Genomic DNA, 21,471 nt, shown 5'->3' with positions numbered 1-21,471 from the left:
GCTGTGTGTGCATTCGGGTCGTGACTCATGTGGTTTGTCGGTGTGTCGGTGTTGTGGTTGTTGTATATCGAATGCTCCCACACACCTTCTATTTATAGCAAGGAAGTGTGATGTGTCACTCACAGAAGTGAGGTGAGCCAGGCGCTGACACATGGCGTGCTGACTCACCTCAATTATCGACACATGGCAGCTGGTGGCACTCAACTCTCCAGAAGACGACACGTAGGCTGCTGACTCATCACCGGGCAATGAAAGTGTCACACTACCCAACCCTACTACACAAAAATACTAAGGCAGCTCACAAGCGTTCTACCAATGTAGGACAAACTCATTTCTCTTTTTAACAGTGTTCAAGTTCTCAACTACATACTTTAGAGTATCGATATCTCATTCATCTTTACTCTTTGGACAAGTTGCTAGTTTATTTATTAGTAACAAGTATTAATAAATATTAATTATTGTCCAAAATTTCCAACAAACATATATAAACTTTATATTATAAAAGTGTAAAGATATCAAATATAAATAATTAACTATAGTCATATGTAATTGGGGTACCGTAAGTAGCTTATCCAATATAGATTCAACATCATCACCAACATAACAAGCTACATAATATTAAAAATAACCGACCTTCAGTCACACAAACACAAAAACAAAAACAATAGCATATTCCAAATTTCATATAATTTGCAGACCCGAGTCAATGTTGTTGAATAGCTCCATGCTCCATTTAGTATCAAAAGTATGAAAGCTCAAAACTTCATGCTCCATTTAGTACCTGATATGTAAACTGGTAAAATTGAGTAGTTCGGGACGGGTTGGTCTGTGAGTGAATAATGAATATAGTTTCATAAATAAATGGAAAATTCCCAAAATAAGCATTTATGAAAATAAATTTCTAGTTTTAGGTATCATTTGCAAATAATTCCAGAAATAGGTATTATAAACTAGTCGTGACGAGTAGTTTGTAGAACCAATTAAAAGTTGCCGTGTGTCATTAAACTAACCGTAACAAGCACGTTCACTATAAATTACTCGTCACGACTAAATAAGTTTCATGTCTCGTAATCAACGCCCACCAGTAATTTATAAGTCCTTTAGTCGCGACGAGTAGTTTACCCGCTTTATATCCCTACATGAGTAGTTTATTAGTAGTTAACTCGTCGCGACTAGTTTAACCTTATAATCTACTCGTCGCGACTAAAGGACTTATAAATTACTCGTGGACGTTGATTATAAGACATGAAACTTATTTAGTCGTGACGAGTAATTGATTAGTGAACGTACTCGTTACGGTTAGTTTAAAGACACGTGGCAAGTTCTAATTGGTTTCTACAAACTACTCATCACGACTAGTTTATAATACCTATTTCTGGAATTTTTTTCAAATTATACCTTAAACTAGAAATTTGTTTACATAAATACTTATTTGGGGAATTTTCCCTAAATAAATTACCGTCAAACGCAAATTCTAAGATTCAAACATGCGTTGACAATTGACACCAATCGAGAAGTTCAAAGCTAATGTGACAAGTAAAATAATTATTTGCAGCAGGCTAGCAGAAGAAGCCAACTGCGATAAACCGGCATCAAACAACAAATACAAAATTTAAGCTTTATTATAAATATAAATAAATCGGCATCAAACAACAAATTAAAAAAAATTGAATCAAGCATATCAATTAGCAACATATATCAGTTAGCAGGGGCTTACAACACTCAAATCATGGTGGAAAGAAAATATATCAAGTTACAATACTACTATAAAATGATTAAAAAATTGATGGATACATGTGATTAAAAAAATTGTTCATCATCATACACTGCGAGTGACACTAATGTTGGAATTTTTTCCATTTATTTAAATCAAACAAAGATGAACGAGCCATATTCGTGTTCTTTCATCTAATTTTAGCCGAACACGAACACATACATATAATTGAACAATATTGTTTTAAGTGAATCATTCACTATAGAGGAGGGAATTGTGATGTTACCTGATAATAAGCAACAAAGAAACTGGGAAGATAAATGTTCAGAAACAAAATTGAAGAACAGATCGGAATCAGAAGCGGCGTCGCACAAGTAATCGAAGAAGGAAGAACGCTGATAGCAATTAGCAGCAACATCGCACCTAGGGTTTGTAATCAGAATCTTTTGCGTATTATTTTGTGATGGAGTATTGTATTAACGATGAGATGGCCTAGCTTTATGATTTACCCGAATAATTCTACTATGAGTCAGTAATAACCCGTGTGAGATCCAACTGACAAAACATAAATTGAAAATGGTAAAAAAAAGAGGAGAATGACTGAGTGACAAGTGACACAAAAAGTAATCTTTTATTAATATAGTAGATTTTGCATTTACTTAAAAAAATTGTTTTAATTTGCTCATGTCTCCTCCACAGCCAATTGCGCATAAGTTTTTTCTGATTATTTTAATGGTATTTTTTTTTTCATTTTGTGATTATTTTAATGCTTCTTTTTAATTTAAATATGTAATTTTTTTAGTTCCAGTATCGTAACTTATGTAACCAAAATCGACCGAATTCGCATCGACTAGATACCGTAACGCCCGGGTTTTACTGACCGGGCAAAAGTCGTTTGAAGTATATTATTTTTTGTATCATAAGCTATATGAGCTTTTTTATTAATTTATTTTGTGTTTTGTTCCGGTATCGTGTGTGTATATTGTTAGGATTAAACGCACACACGAAACTGAACACACACACGAAAGCAGTAAACGAACACGAGGATTTAACGTGGTTCGGTCTAAACTGACCTACGTCCACGGGTGGCAACTAGGTATATCTTTATTGAGTGACAAATATTACAAGTACATAATGTTGTTTATATAGAGACTGAACTAGGGTTAGTAAATTATTATGCAAGAAATCAATCTAAACCGGGCCGGGCTTGGGCCCGACCGCCCACACCCGTCTCCTCTTTTGACTTCATATAATAAACCTGGCCAACAAGGCCTACGAACCCAACAATCTCCCACTCGGAGGCCTTGAGTACTCTCGTCTGCACTCCTGATTGTACTTCTGTAATCTGAAAATTAAACTTCTTCTAGTTGCCACCGCCTTCTCATCAATTAACCTGAAGGCCCGTTGAAGCTCCCCGGAGCTCCAACACGTCAGTCATGGCTGAAACTGCCCCTGACCCGTTCTCTGTCCCTACCGGCTCCCACTGTAACGAACTACCGGATCCTGAGATAACCTGAGAACAAACACTCTCCATATTCAGCAAGTAATTCATTGGAGAGACTTTTACAGCTGGAATACTGGTTTTCTTAATCCACTGCCGACCTGGAACTGTAACTGAAACACGACCTGTGCTCCCACTGTCACGATGTCCCCCAACTGATTTAACCTTCCTAGCTCGTTCATCCTGAATCTTCACTTTGGCTCTGGGTTTGTTACTTGCAAAACGAACCTTCTTCTGCCCACGAGATTCTGTGAACCGGACTTTGTCATTCACCAAAACTGGATCCACTCCTTTCGGTGACATATCGACCATATACAACGAACCCATTTTCTTGCCACGAGCAACCACGAGATTCCCTTTGACTACTTTCCACTGCCCATTCCCGAACTTAACATCGTGCCCTTGGTCATCCAACTGCCCAACTGATATCAAACGTTTCTTCAAACTTGGAATAACCCTCACGTCTTTCAAAGTCCAATAAGTACCGGCTGAAGTTATCAAATCAATGTCTCCCATACCCGTAACCTCTAAAATATCATCATTCGCTAGTCGAACCTTTCCAAAATCCCCAAATTTAAGATTCTTCATCGTTTCACTACAGTGAGTGGCATGAAACGATGCACCAGAATCCATCACCCAAGCATCAACGCTACTCTCAACACTACAAACCAAAGCCTCATCACTACTGACCCCGTCATCTGTGTCGTCTTCTGTAACGTTCACCTCTTTCTTACCATTCGGACACTGATTCCTGAAGTGTCCTTTCTCTTTACAACCCCAACATTCAATATCCTTACGAGTCTTAGACTGACTCCTCTTCCTGCTCCCACTGCCTCGCTGTTTTCCCCTACCTCTACCTTCTGTGACTAGCATATTGCCTGATGATTCACCTGAACTTCTGCGTCTTGAATCTTCTCCCAGAATCAGATCTCGAATCCCATCGAAAGTAATATTTGTAGACGAACTACAAACTGCAGTCACTGTTTGCGACCAACTGTCGGGCAAAGAGGATAATAACAAGAGGCCTTGAACTTCATCATCAAACTTAATGTCAACTGACACTAAGCGGGACAAGATCGAATTAAGATTATTGATATGTGTTGTAACTGACCCACCCTCTTTCATTCGAGTTGTCACTAGCTCTCTGATAAGATAGACCTTATTCGCTGCCGAAGGCTTCTCATACATGTTGGATAGTGCGTCCATCATACCACGGGCTGTGGTTTCTTTCATGACGTTAAACGCCACATCTTCGACAACGACAATGTAATACAAGCCCTAGCTTTCTTGTCTAACTTCTTCCAATCTGCTTCTGACAACTTTTCTGGTTTTTCATCCTCAAGCACTACATCCAAGTCTTTCTGACAAAGTAGTGCCTCAATCTGCATCTTCCACCAACCGAACTTCTGTCCGTCAAACTTCTGTATCGAAACATTTCCGTCTTCTGCCATAACAATGACTAAAACGAAAAACTGGATAAAAAACAGAGACAGACACAGCAACACGAGCATGAACTTAACGACTGTTCTACTGAACTCTGTTAAACAATCAACCTATTTAACGTGCAGCGGAATAACGAACTGTAAATCAGAAACCGAAACTTTAAACTGAAACGATAAACCTGACAAACGCGATTGGCACTGTTTCTAAGTTTCTTTAAATTTCTTCTAACTTGAAACTGTTCTTCAACGAAAAATAGGATCTCGATTCAACTGTTCTTGCTCGTACTTAATAAAATATGATCTCGACCCAAATTATTTCCAGGCTAAATTGCCCAAGACTGGCCCACACAAAATATTAAACAAACTGGTTTAGGCCTACTGCCTTTGATTCCAGCCCACTTAATTAGAAGAAACCCAAAACGATTTGGGCCTCCTACCCTTTGTTTTTCACGGCCCAAAGTAGAATAATAGGTCAAAAATTTTTTTTCTTCACGTGCTTTGTTTTGGAATAGTGTGAACACTAAGAAGATAATAATGCTTACTTTTTTTTTTCTTTCTGGACAAACACTAACAGCAACAAAAAAATAACGCACGATTGAACAATACGGTGGTGATGCGCAGATGACTTTCGAACAGAACCTCCACAAAAAGAACGTCGGTGGCTGGGAAAAAACCCTAACCGACTGTGACGACGGCGAACAGAAACTGACGGAACCCTAGCTCCGACTTCCGCGGCCGCGATGAGCAGAACTGGTTCACGCGTTCTCGTGTGATCCGAACCTAAGCTCTAGATACCACTTGTTAGGATTAAACGCACACACGAAACTGAACACACACACGAAAGCAGTAAACGAACACGAGGATTTAACGTGGTTCGGTCTAAACTGACCTACGTCCACGGGTGGCAACTAGGTATATCTTTATTGAGTGACAAATATTACAAGTACATAATGTTGTTTATATAGAGACTGAACTAGGGTTAGTAAATTATTATGCAAGAAATCAATCTAAACCGGGCCGGGCTTGGGCCCGACCGCCCACACCCGTCTCCTCTTTTGACTTCATATAATAAACCGGGCCAACAAGGCCTACGAACCCAACATATATATGTCAATTTATTTATTGAAAATTGTTGTTAAAACCGTATTTATTTTTTTAATGTGTTAATATTTTTATTTAATGATATACAAGTCTCACTACTGTTTTTTCGTTGACAGATTATTTATTTATTTTTTTTGAATTTAGTGTTGGTATTAGGGATGAGGTCGGTACCCGGTTCTGAAAATCGCAAATTCTTGGTAATAGGATTGTACCAGTATTTAAGGTAAAATTCGGGAAATGCCGGTACCGTACCGATATCGAAACTTAAAACTTTGGTACCGATTCGGTACGGACGGTACCAAATCTCGGTTTCGATACCAAATTTGCTTATCCCTAGTTGGTATTGTAACAAACTTAACCTATAGCAACCGAATACATGTTATAATGTTAATGCACAGCCACAATGCAGTGTATACAAAGCTAGTTTGTATAAAAATTCAAGGCAACTTACAATAAAAACAAAATTAAATTGAAAATCCATTCAAATTCAAGAAGCATTGAAGTAAATTTCTATGAAATCCTAGCAAATGATAAGTGATGGCGGAAATTAATACTGACCTGCTTGAATTTCATGGAGATTAGAAGGAAAATGTTTGAAAATTATATTTCAATTCTTACTAACTAAGACAACCTCAACACTACTATATATCCCATACAAGATCAAATACCTCATATTCAACATTACTATATATAGGCAAACCTACCTTATAGCCAAACCCAAGAAAGTGGGATATATAAAAAATGACGGACACCAACAGAGACTGTCCGCGACGTGGTAACGTGTTGAAGGCTGCGATCAAAATTTTGTTTTGTTGCTCCGGTTGCGGTCAAAATGACTAGCTTAATAATATGGGTGCCACCAAATGTGTATAGTGTATCGTTTGTGTTGATCTATGGGTTGATTACATTTAATAACTATGTATATTTTGATTAGTTTTTCAATTTGTGCAATGTATTTTATTGTTCGATCTTACCGGTTCATTGTAGTTGTAACTAGTAAAATAATAAAATATGTACTTTATAGTTTAAAAACTATTGCATGCATATAACTTTTAATACTAGTTTAATACAATTTAACAAATTAACAACTGAGCTTAATGGTGAGTAGTTTTTACTTGATTTTCAATCATATAATTAAGGCGTTGCCTTAGTTGAGATATGCAAATTTGAAGATGCAATTCTAGCTTGGTGGTCTACCCCAATCCGGCTAGTACAATCTACAGTTGTGTATACTAAGAAAAAAAAAACCGAAATATGTTTTGAAGAAACTCTGTCAAACACGGCCTTAGCTTTTTGTTCTACCCATTCCATGTATTTCATTTTTCAATTGTCACTGGTAATTTTTATTCCTTTAAACATGTATTCGCTTTTGATCATGCATCGTATGCTTTGTATAAAATTTTGAATGGTATTCCTACAGTTCTCGTTCTCGCTCTCGCATATAGACGTTAACTATGTGTGTGTTATCTATTGAAAGAATTCAAAGGAACTGCAAAAAAAATTTGTATTGATTAGCAATAACGTATTTTAGTGTATTGCATCATTGTAAAGCATATTTCTTTATATAGAGAATACAATAAAAAGAATGATGATAAAACGTTAAAAATATCATAATATTCAAACTAGAAAGAGAATAATTACCAACAAATATGCTTTACAATAATAGTAATAATAATAACTTATATAATTGATAATAAACTCAATCAGCTAATGTCCATTGCGAGTAAAGTCTTTAAAATGAACCCAGAGGCTAGCCACTTTCATTGGGGCTGGAAGAATATGAACGTATATGTTTGAAAACATATACATTCACAAAGAGCAAGTAAGAAACTTCAACAGCGCCTTCATAGCCCGTGACAACACATTGCCCCGATGAGGAATGTTTCTTTTAGATGCTGCCATTCTTAAATATAGCTATTATAAGTAAAATAATTGAATGCATACATGTATATATAATGTTTTGGTGTTTATTTATAGTAACAGAAAAGATCAAGAACAAATTACCTGTAATTTTCCAAACATGTTCATGCTATCTTTCCATTTCTGTTCTGGGAAATGTATATACTTTTCATATTGGCCGGTAACGCTAATACACATTATTTCAATATAATTTCATGATAGAGATGCATTTTCCACTGTTTGTCTGTAAGCTTAGATTTACCTTATCCCGTTGGTTTAGCATACTCCCATGAATATTACGCAATACGCGTGCGCACACACGTATTGTAACCCGTACCCTACCTTAATCACAATTCACAACCATGGTAGCTTCCATTTATTTTTGTGAAAGTTTTCATATTGAAAGAGTAAGAACATTTAAACTACTACATAATTTCCTCTCTGTTTGATTTTAACGTCAAGGGATTTGCTTTATGTTGTATTAAAAGTTTCTCAATACTTTTTGAGAAATCGAATTTGAGCACAAAAGCAATTAAAGTTTAACTTATAGTAAAATATATATAATACAGAATTGTCCATCTTTTGGATATTTAAATTTAAAAATAAAATAAATAAGGACCATTCATTCCAGTTCCAAGGAAACGATAAGCGTGGGACCCTTTAGTTATTGGGAAACTTTCTAAAATAAACATTATTGAAAATAAATTTCAAGTTTTAGATATCATTCGCAATAAATTTTAGAAATAGATAGTATAAACTAGTCGTGACGAGTAGTTTGTAGAACCAATTAGAGCGTGCCGCGTGTCCATAACTAACCGTAACGAACACGTTCGCTAATCATTTATTCGTCACAACTAAATAAGTTTCATGCCTTGTAATCAGCGTCCACGAGTAATTCATAAGTCCTTTAGTCGGAACGAGTAGATTATAAGGTTAAATAGAGACTGAACTAGAGTTTGTAAATTGTTAAACAAGAAATCTAAACCGAGATGGGCTTGGGCCCGGCCGCACCCGTTTCCTCTTTTGACTTCAAATAATAAACCTAGCCAAGGCATACGAACCCAACAATATCCTACTCGAAGTCCTTAAGCACTCTCGTCTTCACTCCTGACCGTACTTTTGTAATATGAACATTAAGCATCTTCTAGTTGCCACCACCTTATCAACTAACTTGAAGGCCTGTTGAAGCTTCCTGGAGCTCTAACATGTTAGTCACAGCTAAATTTGCCCATGACTCGCTTTGTGTACCTGCCGGATTCCAGTGAAACAAACCGCCTAATACTTAGATATCCTGAGAACAAACACTGTCCATGTTCAGCAAGTAATTTATCGAAGAGACTTTTTCAGCTGGAATACTTGTTACTGCTTTATGGTTGGTTGATATCTCATCCTTATCCTTATCCTCATAAGTAACTCGGCACCGTTTGGTTCGAGGGGAAATGACACTTTTATTTTATGTTGTTATTGGTTGCGAGCCCGAGTAGACATGTCCGAAATCTAGTGACATGATCGAAAAGACATATATGTGTGTGTGTGTGTATTTGTTTATGTTAGTCGATTCTATTTACCTACACAAGGAATTATTTATTTCTCATTACTATTTGATGTGCATAAAAGTGATATATAAAAATATTGCAATTAATCAACCTAGCACAACGAGTAATAAAAACCTAGAATACCCTAAACAAAACCACTAGCAACAGGCAAGTGAACCTATCGGGTGTAGAATAGCTATTGGAAGTCCGGGAATATCGAACCCTAGAGACACTTATTTAAATTAACGAACTTAGATTCTAAAAGCTAATTAAATTAATAATAAAGAAAAAGATTTTTTTTATTTTTATTTATTTTATTTTAAAACTAATAATTAATTAAACTAATTTAAACTAATAAATTAAACTTAAAATTCCCAGACTTAGACGAAAACACTAATGAGAAAGGTGTTACCTAGGCAAGGAATCCAAATTGTGATGACTTAGGCTTTTATCGGTTACGGGAAAATGCTATTGGAACCAGGAATCTAAAAATATGAACCCTAGGAAACCTAATGGATCCCTAATCACTCTCAAGGTGTTACCTAAGAGGAAATCCTAAAGATCATGTAAAAGCACCGGCTTATTGGCTCACCTGTAAGTTCACCAATTATGATTAATTACCCTAGAAAATAGCTAACCCGTCGGTTTCACTATCTCAATGCACCTAAGTACACGGGGTGGTCTAGAAGAGATCTAAAGGACTCGGGTAAGCAGTGAAACTAAGGAAAACTAGGCAAACTTCCTGTCAGACAGTTTAACCTAAAACCCTAATAACAAAGACAAACCCGACAACCTATCACCGTCGGATATCTAAGCAAGTAAGAATATAAACTTCTAATAACATGCTAAAAATAAGTTTCTATGGTGTATGAGCTCAGTAAACCATAAACAAGTTGCAAACACACAGTAAACAACCCTAACATGCACCTATAATCAAAAGACATTCAATCAAGCGACATGTGAAACATTCATTCAAGCACAAATCAGAAGTAAATATGTATAAATAACATCCAATAAATTTGATCGAAACTTTTAATTAATCAAAACCCAATAACCAATTCCTGAAAACCGTTTAAACTCTTAATCAATCACAAAACATCAATCCAAGCCTAGATAACTAAAAAGATTCTAGTCAATAATCATTCTCAAAACAATAATAAAATAAATTGATTTAACTAGTTTCATAATAAAAATTAATAAAATAAAAGGCAATAATAATTGATTCTTCCAAACCTCACAAAAGCAACCAAATAAATATAATAATGAATATTGTAGCTCTTATTTTTCTTCTTATGCTCTGTGCCAAAAACTCACGTGACCACAAAGTCCAAGTATGAAGATAATTGGTGGCTGCTGTGTCTTGCTTCTAATCATCTGCTCCACGAAAAAAATATATCTGGCGGCTCTGCTCCCAAAGATAATATAGGGTTTCGTTTTTTTCTTAATGATAATAATAATATGTCGATATCAACCCTGCTGTATTTATTTCAATTTCCCACATGCTCACGTGATGGGCTTTCATTAAATCCATTAGTGGGTTTTTCTTTCTTTTAAGACTCTAGCGCGACTTGTATGCTTCTTTTCTTTCAAGAGCCGGCCCACTATTGCTTTGTAAACATGGACTCCAATTCTTTAATTGTGTTGTCTTTTATTTACTTTAGCCTACAAATCAAATTATTAACACACGTGAGAGTTCTTTTACATTCTCAATTATTAATCACAAGCTCCACAAATCCACCAAAAGTATATTACAAGTTCTTTCACATTTAGAATTCATACGAAAACTTGAATTAATTCATAAAAGCATGTATTACGGAGTTTTAATATGAATGAAAATAATTATTCAGTAAAACTTATATTAGCAATAAAGATAGTAGCAATCATAAAATATATTTACATATTATGTTGTTGATTTCAAGTTTAGTAAAAATACTCCGTTTTAGCTTCTTATCTCTCGAAACCTTAAAACCCACATATGAACCAAATAAAAATAGTATTCATTAAAAACTTGGCTCAAAAGCACTTAAAAGTATAGGAAATATTTATATAAAAATATGTATACTTTAGACCACATCACTATTATTATTATTATTATTATTATTATTATTATTATTATACTAAACTGTAGTTACTCTCTCAGCATGTGTTGTTGACAAATTATGTTTACGCATAATGCAGGTTGTTATATGAAGTGAATTGAAGTGAAGAACTTAGTTTAGACTTTAGGCTAAATAATTATAAGTATTTAAATGTTGTACTATTTTTTTTATTTTGAATTATTTGTGTACGATTGTTGTGAATGAACAAATTTAGGTATTGACACTTATTATAATTTTAGTGTCTTTGAGCTATGATATAAATTATGTCGCGTCCCGACATATTCTGCCGTAGGTTACGGTGTGACATCAAGTTTAAAGAGATGCGTGAGTCACATGGCCGGAGTTGAAGACCTCCCGAAATCCGACTCGGAAATTAGGGGGTGAATGTTGGTAGTTAACCGAGTCGGACATGTTGAGACCGGGCCTAAGTATCTCATTATAGTGTATGGGATTAATAGGCTGTAACACTGTGGTAATACCCCATCTAGTTTTGGGCAAAAAATGTAAATTTTAGAAGTTAAAGGGCTAAAAATGCCAAATTTGGAAGTAGAAGGACTGAAAATGAAAATTCTAAACTTTATGCATCTGCGCGTATCGCGAAGATGCAAAGCTGAACATCTTCGCGTATCGCGAAGTTGCTGGCACAAGATTCAAAGCTTATCAAGTGACGTGGCGACACGTGGCAGCACGGGATTGACATGCAAGATTGCGGCGTCGTACATGCAACTTCATGTATCGCGTACCGCCGTAACCTGCATCTTCGCGATAAGCCAAGATGCACAATTTCGGCTATAAATAGGGCAGCTACGAGTTCAGTCGTTTTCATCCCATTTTCACCCTAGTTTTCACATAGTTAACATTGGGAAGTGTGCTAGGAAGTTCCAGGGTTCCGAGGTCTGTTCTCGCGAAGAAATGAGGTGTTGTTACGCTACTAAACGAGCTGCTGATCTCGTAAACGAAGCACAAGTCGAATTGCTGTTGTTTTCTTAGTCTTTGACTTCGACTAGCAGATTAAGGTAGGATTAAGGTTAAGTTACTTTACTAGTTACTTTAAATACATAGTTATAACTTAGTTAAGGGTATAGTCGTTAAACTGTTAATATTTTACAAGTAATGTTTTACAGAGTAAAGACGTTGCTTCCATGTGAAGTAATGTTATCAAAACTATTATTTTGACGGGCACGTAGTAACTGGAAGGGGGATATCATTAGTAGACTCTTATTATCTAAGGAAAACAATTCGTATACATCCCAATCAACCGCGGGACCCATTTGCTTACCTGGAGAAGTTTGCCAACGTGATATCCTTTATTAGGCCAAAGTGTGCTATTCCAAACGTCATATGTAAATCCAAAGTATTTTCATAAAACGACTATAACTATATTAAGGTTAGGTCAGACATAAGAGTCTGCTGATCAGACCTCGAGTCGACTAAACTGAATCAGACTTCAAGTCTGCTGATCAGACCTTGAGTCTGCCGAACTGCAACAGACTTAAAGTCTGCTGAATAATATCAACTAGGTACTTATGCATAGCTATTATGAGTATAGGTGAATAGCATACTGAAGTTAAGGAGTCTGATATTACCTACTGACTATACAAGGTGAACACGTTAACCTTTTACTGTCTAAACTGATTTTACTCTTGTAATAGCCAGGTTATTTATTATAAAGAGTCTGATAAATGTTTGCATGAGACACAATCTCTAAAATCATTATAATACAAAATACATAATAAAAAGCAACTCAAACCGAATACACATGTGTCTGGATCCAAACATAACTGATAATTGGCAGACAAAACCAAGTCAGTCATAACCGGTTCTCCAGCAGGGTTACATAGCCTAGGGGAAGGTTGTCTCCAAACAGGGGCTATGTACTCGGGGAACCTTTGAATTGTGTGTGTAGGGTAGTGGTACAAATCCTGGGAATGACAGGCGTTCCTGCTGAGTTTGTGAAACAGAAAACTATTTTTGCATTTAACGACTTATAAACTGTTTTATCGAGTCAACGTTTCACCAGCACATAGCTGACGTGTTTTTCCCACCCTTGCAGGTAATTAAATGACAATAGATGGTATACAAGGATTGGAGTCATAGAAGATTGCTCGAGATGGCTCGTTTTGAATACTTATAAATCCTTGTATTATTAATATCACTGTTTTGTAAAACTGAAACTCGAGTGTTTAATTCCCGAGTAATTTTGATAATGTAAATTAATACTTTAATATTTAAAAACTTCCGCTAAAATGAACCCGCTACTCTGATATATTTATAAAACATATACCAACTGTTGATCACACTTCTAGGCCCTGGATCAAGGTGTGACATAGGCTATATGGTAGTTGGCATTAACTAATGCAGTTAGGTATAATCAGTATGGTTGGACATTTATGTCAAGTAGTTGGACATAAATGAATGTAGTTGACAAGTTAGCTAACTGGTATAAATAAATCTATCAAGTAAGAGTTAGATATCACCATCACAACCACTTTCACAGCCAAAAGTTATTGTAATCAGTTTTACGTTAGCCTCTAATTATATATATAAACTAATAATGTGAAGGGCGTTTATTGTAAATGTCGAAAATTATACCAAGAAAATCACCCATGTATGGAGCCAAGCTGCTCTCGCGTCTATATATACACATCTGATTTATGCAAATAGCATCCTCATCGTCATCGTGAAAGTTTTCCATTTTTTCCACAACCAAAAATGGATTCCGATGGCTATTCATCAGGTCCGACCAGGTCGTCCATGGTCATTACAAATCCCTCTAATACTCAGTTGGGTCAACGCACGGTGGATGCTGAATCTTACGCTAAACCCTTTTCTCTCTCAGATTATAATCGCGCAGTGAAGTCGACTACCGACATGGACGATGATCGTGCACTGGGTCAAGTCGATCAAGCTGCCCAGGATGTTCAAGGGCGAGCGAACCCGTCTGAAACTAACCTCAAAGTTGTTAGTGATCATGGGCAAGGCCCCACACGATCCGATGCTGCCTTGAATCGTCTAAAGCAGTCGAATCCAGGCGGATCCGATGCTACTCCGGCATTTGATCCTAGAGCAAACGCTGGAATCAGTATCAACGGAAAGAACTCCAAACGCGCAAGTCTCTTGACGGGACTCTACAAGTAAATTAAGATGTGTAGTATTACATCGATTGTCATCTGAATTTGTGTGTGTTTGGGAAACTTATAAATATGTGAAGTTTGCATTAATGTTATTAAATAATAAGCCGTATTTAAGTCTTGATTGCTTAAGCAAACACCTATTACAATATATAATCCAAATTGAATCTATTCCAATAAGACCATTCAAGAAACTGACATTGCTATAACGTCTTTCACAAATTTGAACAAAGAGATATGTTTATTGTTCGAAAACTTTATCATTCTTATTCTTCCAAACAAGCCAACAAGTCGCCGTAAATATTGCTTCATTTACCTTCTTGTGTAACACCACACACAAACTTGCCACCAACTAACTTTGCAAATAATACTAATACACAAGCCACCACCAACTGATCATATGCAGTTTCTTGTACAACACCACGGGTCGAATGTAATGGTAAAAAGAAGAGAGGGGGGGGGGGGGGGTGAAGGACGGGATTAAACGACACTAGTGATCTTTGCATTTTATTTTTGTTGAATCCAATCTTTTATGATTATTAAACCCAAATAAAATTTACTACATGGGAGGTGGCTAATAGTTAATACTTGGCTAAGAGCTCCACAACCAATGACGAATCTTGGGTGAAAACGCCACCACATGAGAGGTGGTTAATACTTATAAAAGTTTTTATAAACAAAGGTGGCCGGGTTCAAAATTTTCTGACGAAAAAACTAAAATTACATTATGCGTATCAAAATTTTTCTGACGAAAACAGGTATATTTATATTGCTAAAAAAAACATCCCGCCCCCCAACCACAATGATACTTCACCTGGTTCACAGCCAACGAAAAAAAAATATGTGAAACCAAGCAATGCTATCCGGATCAAATGTGTAATTTTTTAAGATATTAACTTTGAATGATGTCAGATGCATGACAACATACATAGCTACTAGAGTGTTCACACTTCAACGTCAGAGGCAGCCACTTGGAACCAACTCGCTAATAAAATAATTCAACTCAAATTATTGTAGGTTCTGTTTCTAAGTTTTTAACTTTTTATTGTAATATATAACAAACTTATAGATTATTAAATTTGTGTATCTCTTTTTTTATCTCTAAAATCCGAAATCGAAGGAGTTGACAAAGTCAAAATATTGTATCTTATTACAGGCTGAGTATTTATATTGCCTATAATTTCATTATTAAAGGGTAATAATATAAGCTTGTTTCACACTAATTTAGATGTACTCGTTCAGATTAATGGATTTATTTAATACTTTCTAGATCATTCATTTAGATGTTAGATATAATATATGTTTTTACTTATCCTATGGACACACCAACGACAACAACAAATATAATTCTAAATTATTCTCTAGGATAATTTAAGTGTTGTGTGTTAAGGTAACAGCAAAAATGCTCACGTGTTGCCGTAGGTTCAAATAAAGTATCCTATCGTATTGGTTTGTAGTGTTTGGTGTAGTGTGTAATTGGTTATTGGTGCGAGCACGAGTAACCAAATATTAGGGATGAATGTAATGAGAAGATAGGTGCTTTTGTGGTGAAGACCGTTTGGAATAGGACTTGTTTGATATATGGATCGACGTTCCTATTTTAAAAAGGTAAATAAGTTGTACAACGACTTATGATTTCTTCGCATTTCATCAAATTGATTGTTGTTATTGTCGTGTTTTGAACCATTGCACCGTGATGTAGTGTATCATTCTATGGCAATATGTTTGAATCGTAACATTATGGAAAGTTGGTGAATAAATTTGCCTTTTGTCATAATGTTTTTCATTTTGTTAACCATCAAATGTTATAATAGAGTAACGAAAATAATATGTTATCTGGAATTGAGGGGTAAATGTAATGAGAAGACAGGTGATATCATTGTGAGGGGCATTAACGGGTATTGTTTGCTATATGATTAGCCATTCCATTGTTGTAAGAAGGTGATTACGTAGTAGAGTTTTCTTCATTCCATATTAGGTAGAAAAATGCTTCAACAGTTGACCTTAAGAAAATATAAGCATTTATTATACAGCCTATTGCAATTGTAATGGCGAAGTAGATACTAAATATTAATAATTCTATAAGTATCTCAAAAGAAGATCACTTGGTCTCTTAATGGTTACGGGTGCGAGTGCGGGTAGTGCGTCAATACATGCAATATTATTGCCTTCTTCATTAGTTGTGTTGCCGGTGCGTGTGGATGTTGCTGAGAACCAACAATGTTATTTTTGTTAATAAAAACAAAATGTATAATTTGTAGTTAAATCATATCAATAGTGAAATATGTTGTAGGTGTACAAGGGTTTGGTCCTTTCGGACGTTTTCTTGTTAGAATTCTTTGTTGGAGGAGAATCCGGGTTTGTGTTGCTTGGGGTGTATGAGTTTTCCTTTTCTTATAGTGCTTTTGTAGTGTGGGTTTTATTTTTTTATTGGCACCTTGTCAAATATGTGAATAAATGAAGGTATTTAACTAGTGGAGCTTTGTGCCAACCATTTTTTGAGGGCTTGGTTTCTTTTGTTCCTTGGACCCGGACCGATGACATCGTTTTCATGAAACATTGTGATGTAGTTTTAGTAATGTGATATATAGAAATACGTCGTAATCAAAAAGTATTTTGTGCTTCTTTAATGACTAGTATTATGGTTATGGCCAAATTCATTATGCTTGGTAGGGTGTATCACATTAATCTTTTCTGGGGAAGAAGTGTCTAACTCATAACCTTCCAAAGTCTTACGATAAAACCTCTTTAAATTAATAATTTATTAATTTATCGATATAATATTATCTCGCTAAATTAATAAAATATCCCAGTTTCAATATTATTAATTTATAGAGGTTTTTACTGTATGCATACCATTTTCTCCTGACGCTTTGATTATTCCATTTCTTTTGTCTTCTTTAATGACTAGTGTTTTTTGATAGTTTTTTTCTTGTTTAACATTCCACATAACAATCAAGTAACACACATATATCTAACACATAATAATCACATAATTAGTGTTTTGACGTTTGTCGTTTATTTATCAATCGTTCGCGTCAACTCGTTTGCGTTTCGGTGCAAATCCCGAAAGACTACACATGTAGTAAGTGTTAAGCGTCATTTAAACCCTAGTTTAAATGTAATGAAGTGTGCGTTATAGATTCAACGATCTTAAAGTTTGAATTGACGGAGTTGAGTTAACGGGGTTAACCTGAAATTGACGATTGTCACATGAGGTTCCACAGTAGGTGAGGTTGGTTGGTTTTGGTTGGGTGGGCTGGACACGTGGGATAGGCCTGGTGTGGGTGAAGGGTCCGGTGGTATTGGGCTAGTAATGTTGGATGGGCCAGGTATGTTGGGATTAACATGAGGTTGTGGGCTAAGGGTTGAGTGGGGTGGAGTTGGGCCGTGAGTTAGGGTAGTAGGAGATGAGGGTGTTGTGCTAACGGGGTTGGCAGAAGTGGTAGTAGATGGAGTAGCGGGTTGTGTAAATATTAATGGTGAGGGGTCAAGAAACGAATGTGTGGGTGGAGGTTTAGAGGTGAATGGGAATTTGGTTTCGTCAAAGGTTACGTGTCAGGAGAAAATGGTTTTACCGGTGGAGATATCGAGACATCGATACCCGCGAAAGTTAGCCGGATATCCGAGAAAGACACATGGAGTGGAACGAAACGCAAGTTTGTGAAGCCGAGTGGCGGAAAGGTTAGGATAACATAAACAACCAAATACTCGTAGATGGTTGTAGGAGGGTTGACGAAGGTATAGACGGGCGGTAGGTGTTTGGTTGTGGTGAAGTTTGGTGGGTAGGATGTTGTGGAGGTATGAAGCCGTGTGTAAAGCTTCAACCCAAAACGTGGATGGGAGACGAGCATGTGTGACGAGAGCAAACATGATTTCGTTAAGGCGCCGGATCATGCGCTCGGATTTACCGTTTTGTTGAGATGTATGGGGACAAGAGAAACGGATTTGAATACCGTGGTGGGTTGTAAAGTTTTTAAAATTGGTGTTGTTAAATTCACCTCCCATGTCACATTGGAAAGATCTAATTGGGAGATTAAATTGTGTTTTGACAAATTGGTGAAAGTGGGTGAATTTTGTGAATGTTTTGGATTTAAATTTTAACGGGTATACCCATGTATATTGTGTGTAATCATCCGTTAAAACCATATAGTACTTGTAACCTGCATGACTCAAAATTGAAGAAGTCCATAAATCACAGTGCAATATGGAAAAAGGTAACAAAGTACGAGTAGTTGAATCTGAAAAAGGCAAACGTTTGTGTTTAGACAATTGACACGACTCACAAACAGGTGGAGTCTTTATTTTAGTACTAGAAATAAAATGCTTAGAACTAAGAAACTCCATGACGGGTTGACCCGGGTGTCCAAGCCGATCATGCCAAAAGGGAGAGTCTTTAGTCGAAGCAAAACAAGCGATTGCGGAAGCGGGTGGAGTGAGCGGATAAAGTTCACTGGTGCTGTTGTGACGACTCAAGATCGTGCCATCCTTGAAATCCTTCACAGTAAAACCAAAAGGATCAAATTCAATTGAAGTCCAATTATCAACATTGAACTTACAAACAGAAATAAGATTTTTAATAAAATTAGGATTATAGAGAACCGATTTTAGGTGTAACGGTTTAGAGGGTGTGTTTATAGATGTGGAACCCGAACCCAAAACTGGAATGCTATTACCATTACCAACAAATATTGACGATATTGGTGAATACGAGGAAAAAGTATTAAGTTTTCCGTGATCAAACGTCACGTGAGAAGACACACCTGTATCAAGATGCCACAGATCATTTCCCGAGTCCATGGACAGCGCTATGGACAGCTTCAGCTAACTGAGTGGGCTCGAGTGGGTCCGTCTCGGTTATGTGGGCCTGCGCCGGCGACTGCTGTGAGGAACTTGGGCTATTGGAGGACCTTGAATTGGGCCTGTTGTCATAGGGAGGAGCCCAAATTTGTGTGGGATACGGACAAGGGGGCGGGGCCCAGTAGGGTGGGTAACCGGGTGGAGGCCGAAATGAAGCATATGGCGTCTGTGGATAAGCCTGGTTTGATGACTGCCCGGTACCCCGCTGATTGTTGCGACCTGACCTGTTGGAATCCCGACGAGGCTGTGAATCCCGATTGTAGGAGCGACGGGGTTGATAAGACGTGTCCCGGTTTTGAGAAGGTTGCTGGTGGCGGGTGTTTTCTTGTGGAGAACTGACAACAGCAGCAACTGCAGGAGTCGGTGTAAGAGAATCACGAGCCGCAATGCGTTTAGCCTCCGAGTCAAGTTGATTGCATGCATTTTCCCAAGAGGGAAGATTGTGATTAAGGAGTGCGGCAGCGGTGTCATACTCACGAGGAAGTCCCTTAATCAAATGAAGAATTCTTTGGGTGTTATTAATAGGACAATCAACAGCGGTAAGTTGATCCGAGAGATCCCGGACACGTTGACAGTAAGCCTCCAAACTAGGCATGGATGCTAAAGTGAGATTGTTAAGTTCCAACTGTAAGGCGGCGGCCCGTGATGCCTTGTTGTTTAGAAACAATTTCTTCACCCGAACCCATGCTTCATGAGCGGTGGATTCATTCTCCAAAACACAAACCAAGAGATCATTACTCAGGGTGCCGTATATCCATTGTAATAGGACAGCATCAATCTTTATCCATGACGGATATTCTGGTGAGGTTTGGACGGGTGACGGCGAGCCATCAATGTGGGAAAGGACATCGTAGCCGGTGGCGTGGAGGGTGAAGAGCTTCACCCCCGTAGGGTAAGAGACTTCAACACCGTCGAGGACGCGAACCTTGTGCTGTATGTTGATTACGGTATAAGCGGGGTGAAGAGTTTGGGTTTTGGGTTCGGCTTTATCAGCCATGGTGATGAACAAAAAAACAAAGATGAAGGATGGATGGTAATGGCGAGATCGAGATCAGGGCCAGAAGGATGATACCATGTAAGGGAATACAATTCCTTGATTTCATAATGAAGATTACAATCCCATATATAATACAAGAGAATGAGATAAGTATGGTAACTAACTAATGAGAATCAATCAAATCCTAACAAACTATATCATATATAAATATACAAAATACACATGCCGATAATACGAGATACTACCGGCTAACATAAACATCATCAACTTCATCATCAACCGGATTTTCAACGGTACCCATCATAATTTCTTCAATACTTTGAACCTCGTAACATTCATTATTTTCACCTGGATAATTCAACAACTCATTAACATCCATTTTGTGCCGATAATGCATTCCCGTAATCAAGTTCTCAAGCTCACTAATGGTTTCTCCAGAATTTACACCGTTTAAATCATTTGAGCCGGTTGACTTAGCCGAACAAATTTTACAGTGTCGAAAGCAATTTGCTATGGACTCTTGTTTCACATTTCTCCAAGCCGAGATGACCAAATTGATGGCATCTAAAACATTAATCTTTTCTAGGGAAGAAATATTCATAACCTTCCAAAGTCTTACAATAAAACCTCTTTAAATTAATAATTTATTAATTTATCGATATAATATTATCTCGCTAAATTACTAAAATATTCCGGTCCCAACATTATTAATTTATAGAGGTTTTACTGTATGCTATCACCTCATTTTTACCCTGAGTTACTATAATTAACGGCATTACTTATTTCAAATACTCCTAATACATTTTCTATTTTTTTAGTTAAAAGTAAGTTATAGATTTATAAACATAAATAAAAATAAATTTTAATTAAAAATGTGTTATTTCATGTTTTCGGGCAATAATTATTTCGAACATCGGATGGGTCAGATGTTTCTACAACTACGTAAACCTCTTTCGGACTGGTATTGGCTAATTGAGATTTCTTGCTTGCACAAACCTTTGATTTGTTAAAAAAAATAACTTTTTTTATGTGTGTAAAATATTATATATATAGTATAATTAAGAAGTTTGGTGTTACAAAAGTTTTTTTAATAATTTATTAGTTTTGTTTTGTTTATATGTAAATTATTTTGATGTTTAATCAATTGGGATTCCTTGGTGTGTTGGCAATTGCTAGGTTTGTTAATCTTAAT

The 21,471-nt window shown here is 36.6% G+C and overlaps 1 protein-coding gene across 1 annotated transcript; it reads right to left on the bottom strand.

Annotated features, from left to right (window-relative positions):
- Nucleotides 1-20,520: 20,520 nt before the first annotated feature.
- On the bottom strand, nucleotides 20,521-20,880 carry LOC143607039 (uncharacterized). The gene has a single exon (XM_077082624.1). The coding sequence runs from the start codon at nucleotides 20,878-20,880 to the stop codon at nucleotides 20,521-20,523; it is 360 nt and encodes a 119-aa protein (XP_076938739.1).
- Between the last annotated feature and the right edge of the window lie 591 nt (nucleotides 20,881-21,471).

Source organism: Bidens hawaiensis, unplaced genomic scaffold, assembly GCF_021521415.1.
Source record: "Bidens hawaiensis isolate Kalapana, Puna unplaced genomic scaffold, B.hawaiensis_p1.1 tig00079096_1, whole genome shotgun sequence".
Lineage (NCBI taxonomy): Eukaryota > Viridiplantae > Streptophyta > Magnoliopsida > Asterales > Asteraceae > Bidens > Bidens hawaiensis.
This window is presented reverse-complemented; position numbering and strand designations above follow the sequence as displayed.

Coding starts and splice junctions, on each gene's coding strand:
- LOC143607039 (XM_077082624.1), bottom strand. CDS start 20,880: ATGAATATTTCTTCCCTAGAAAAGATTAATGTTTTAGATGCCATCAAT.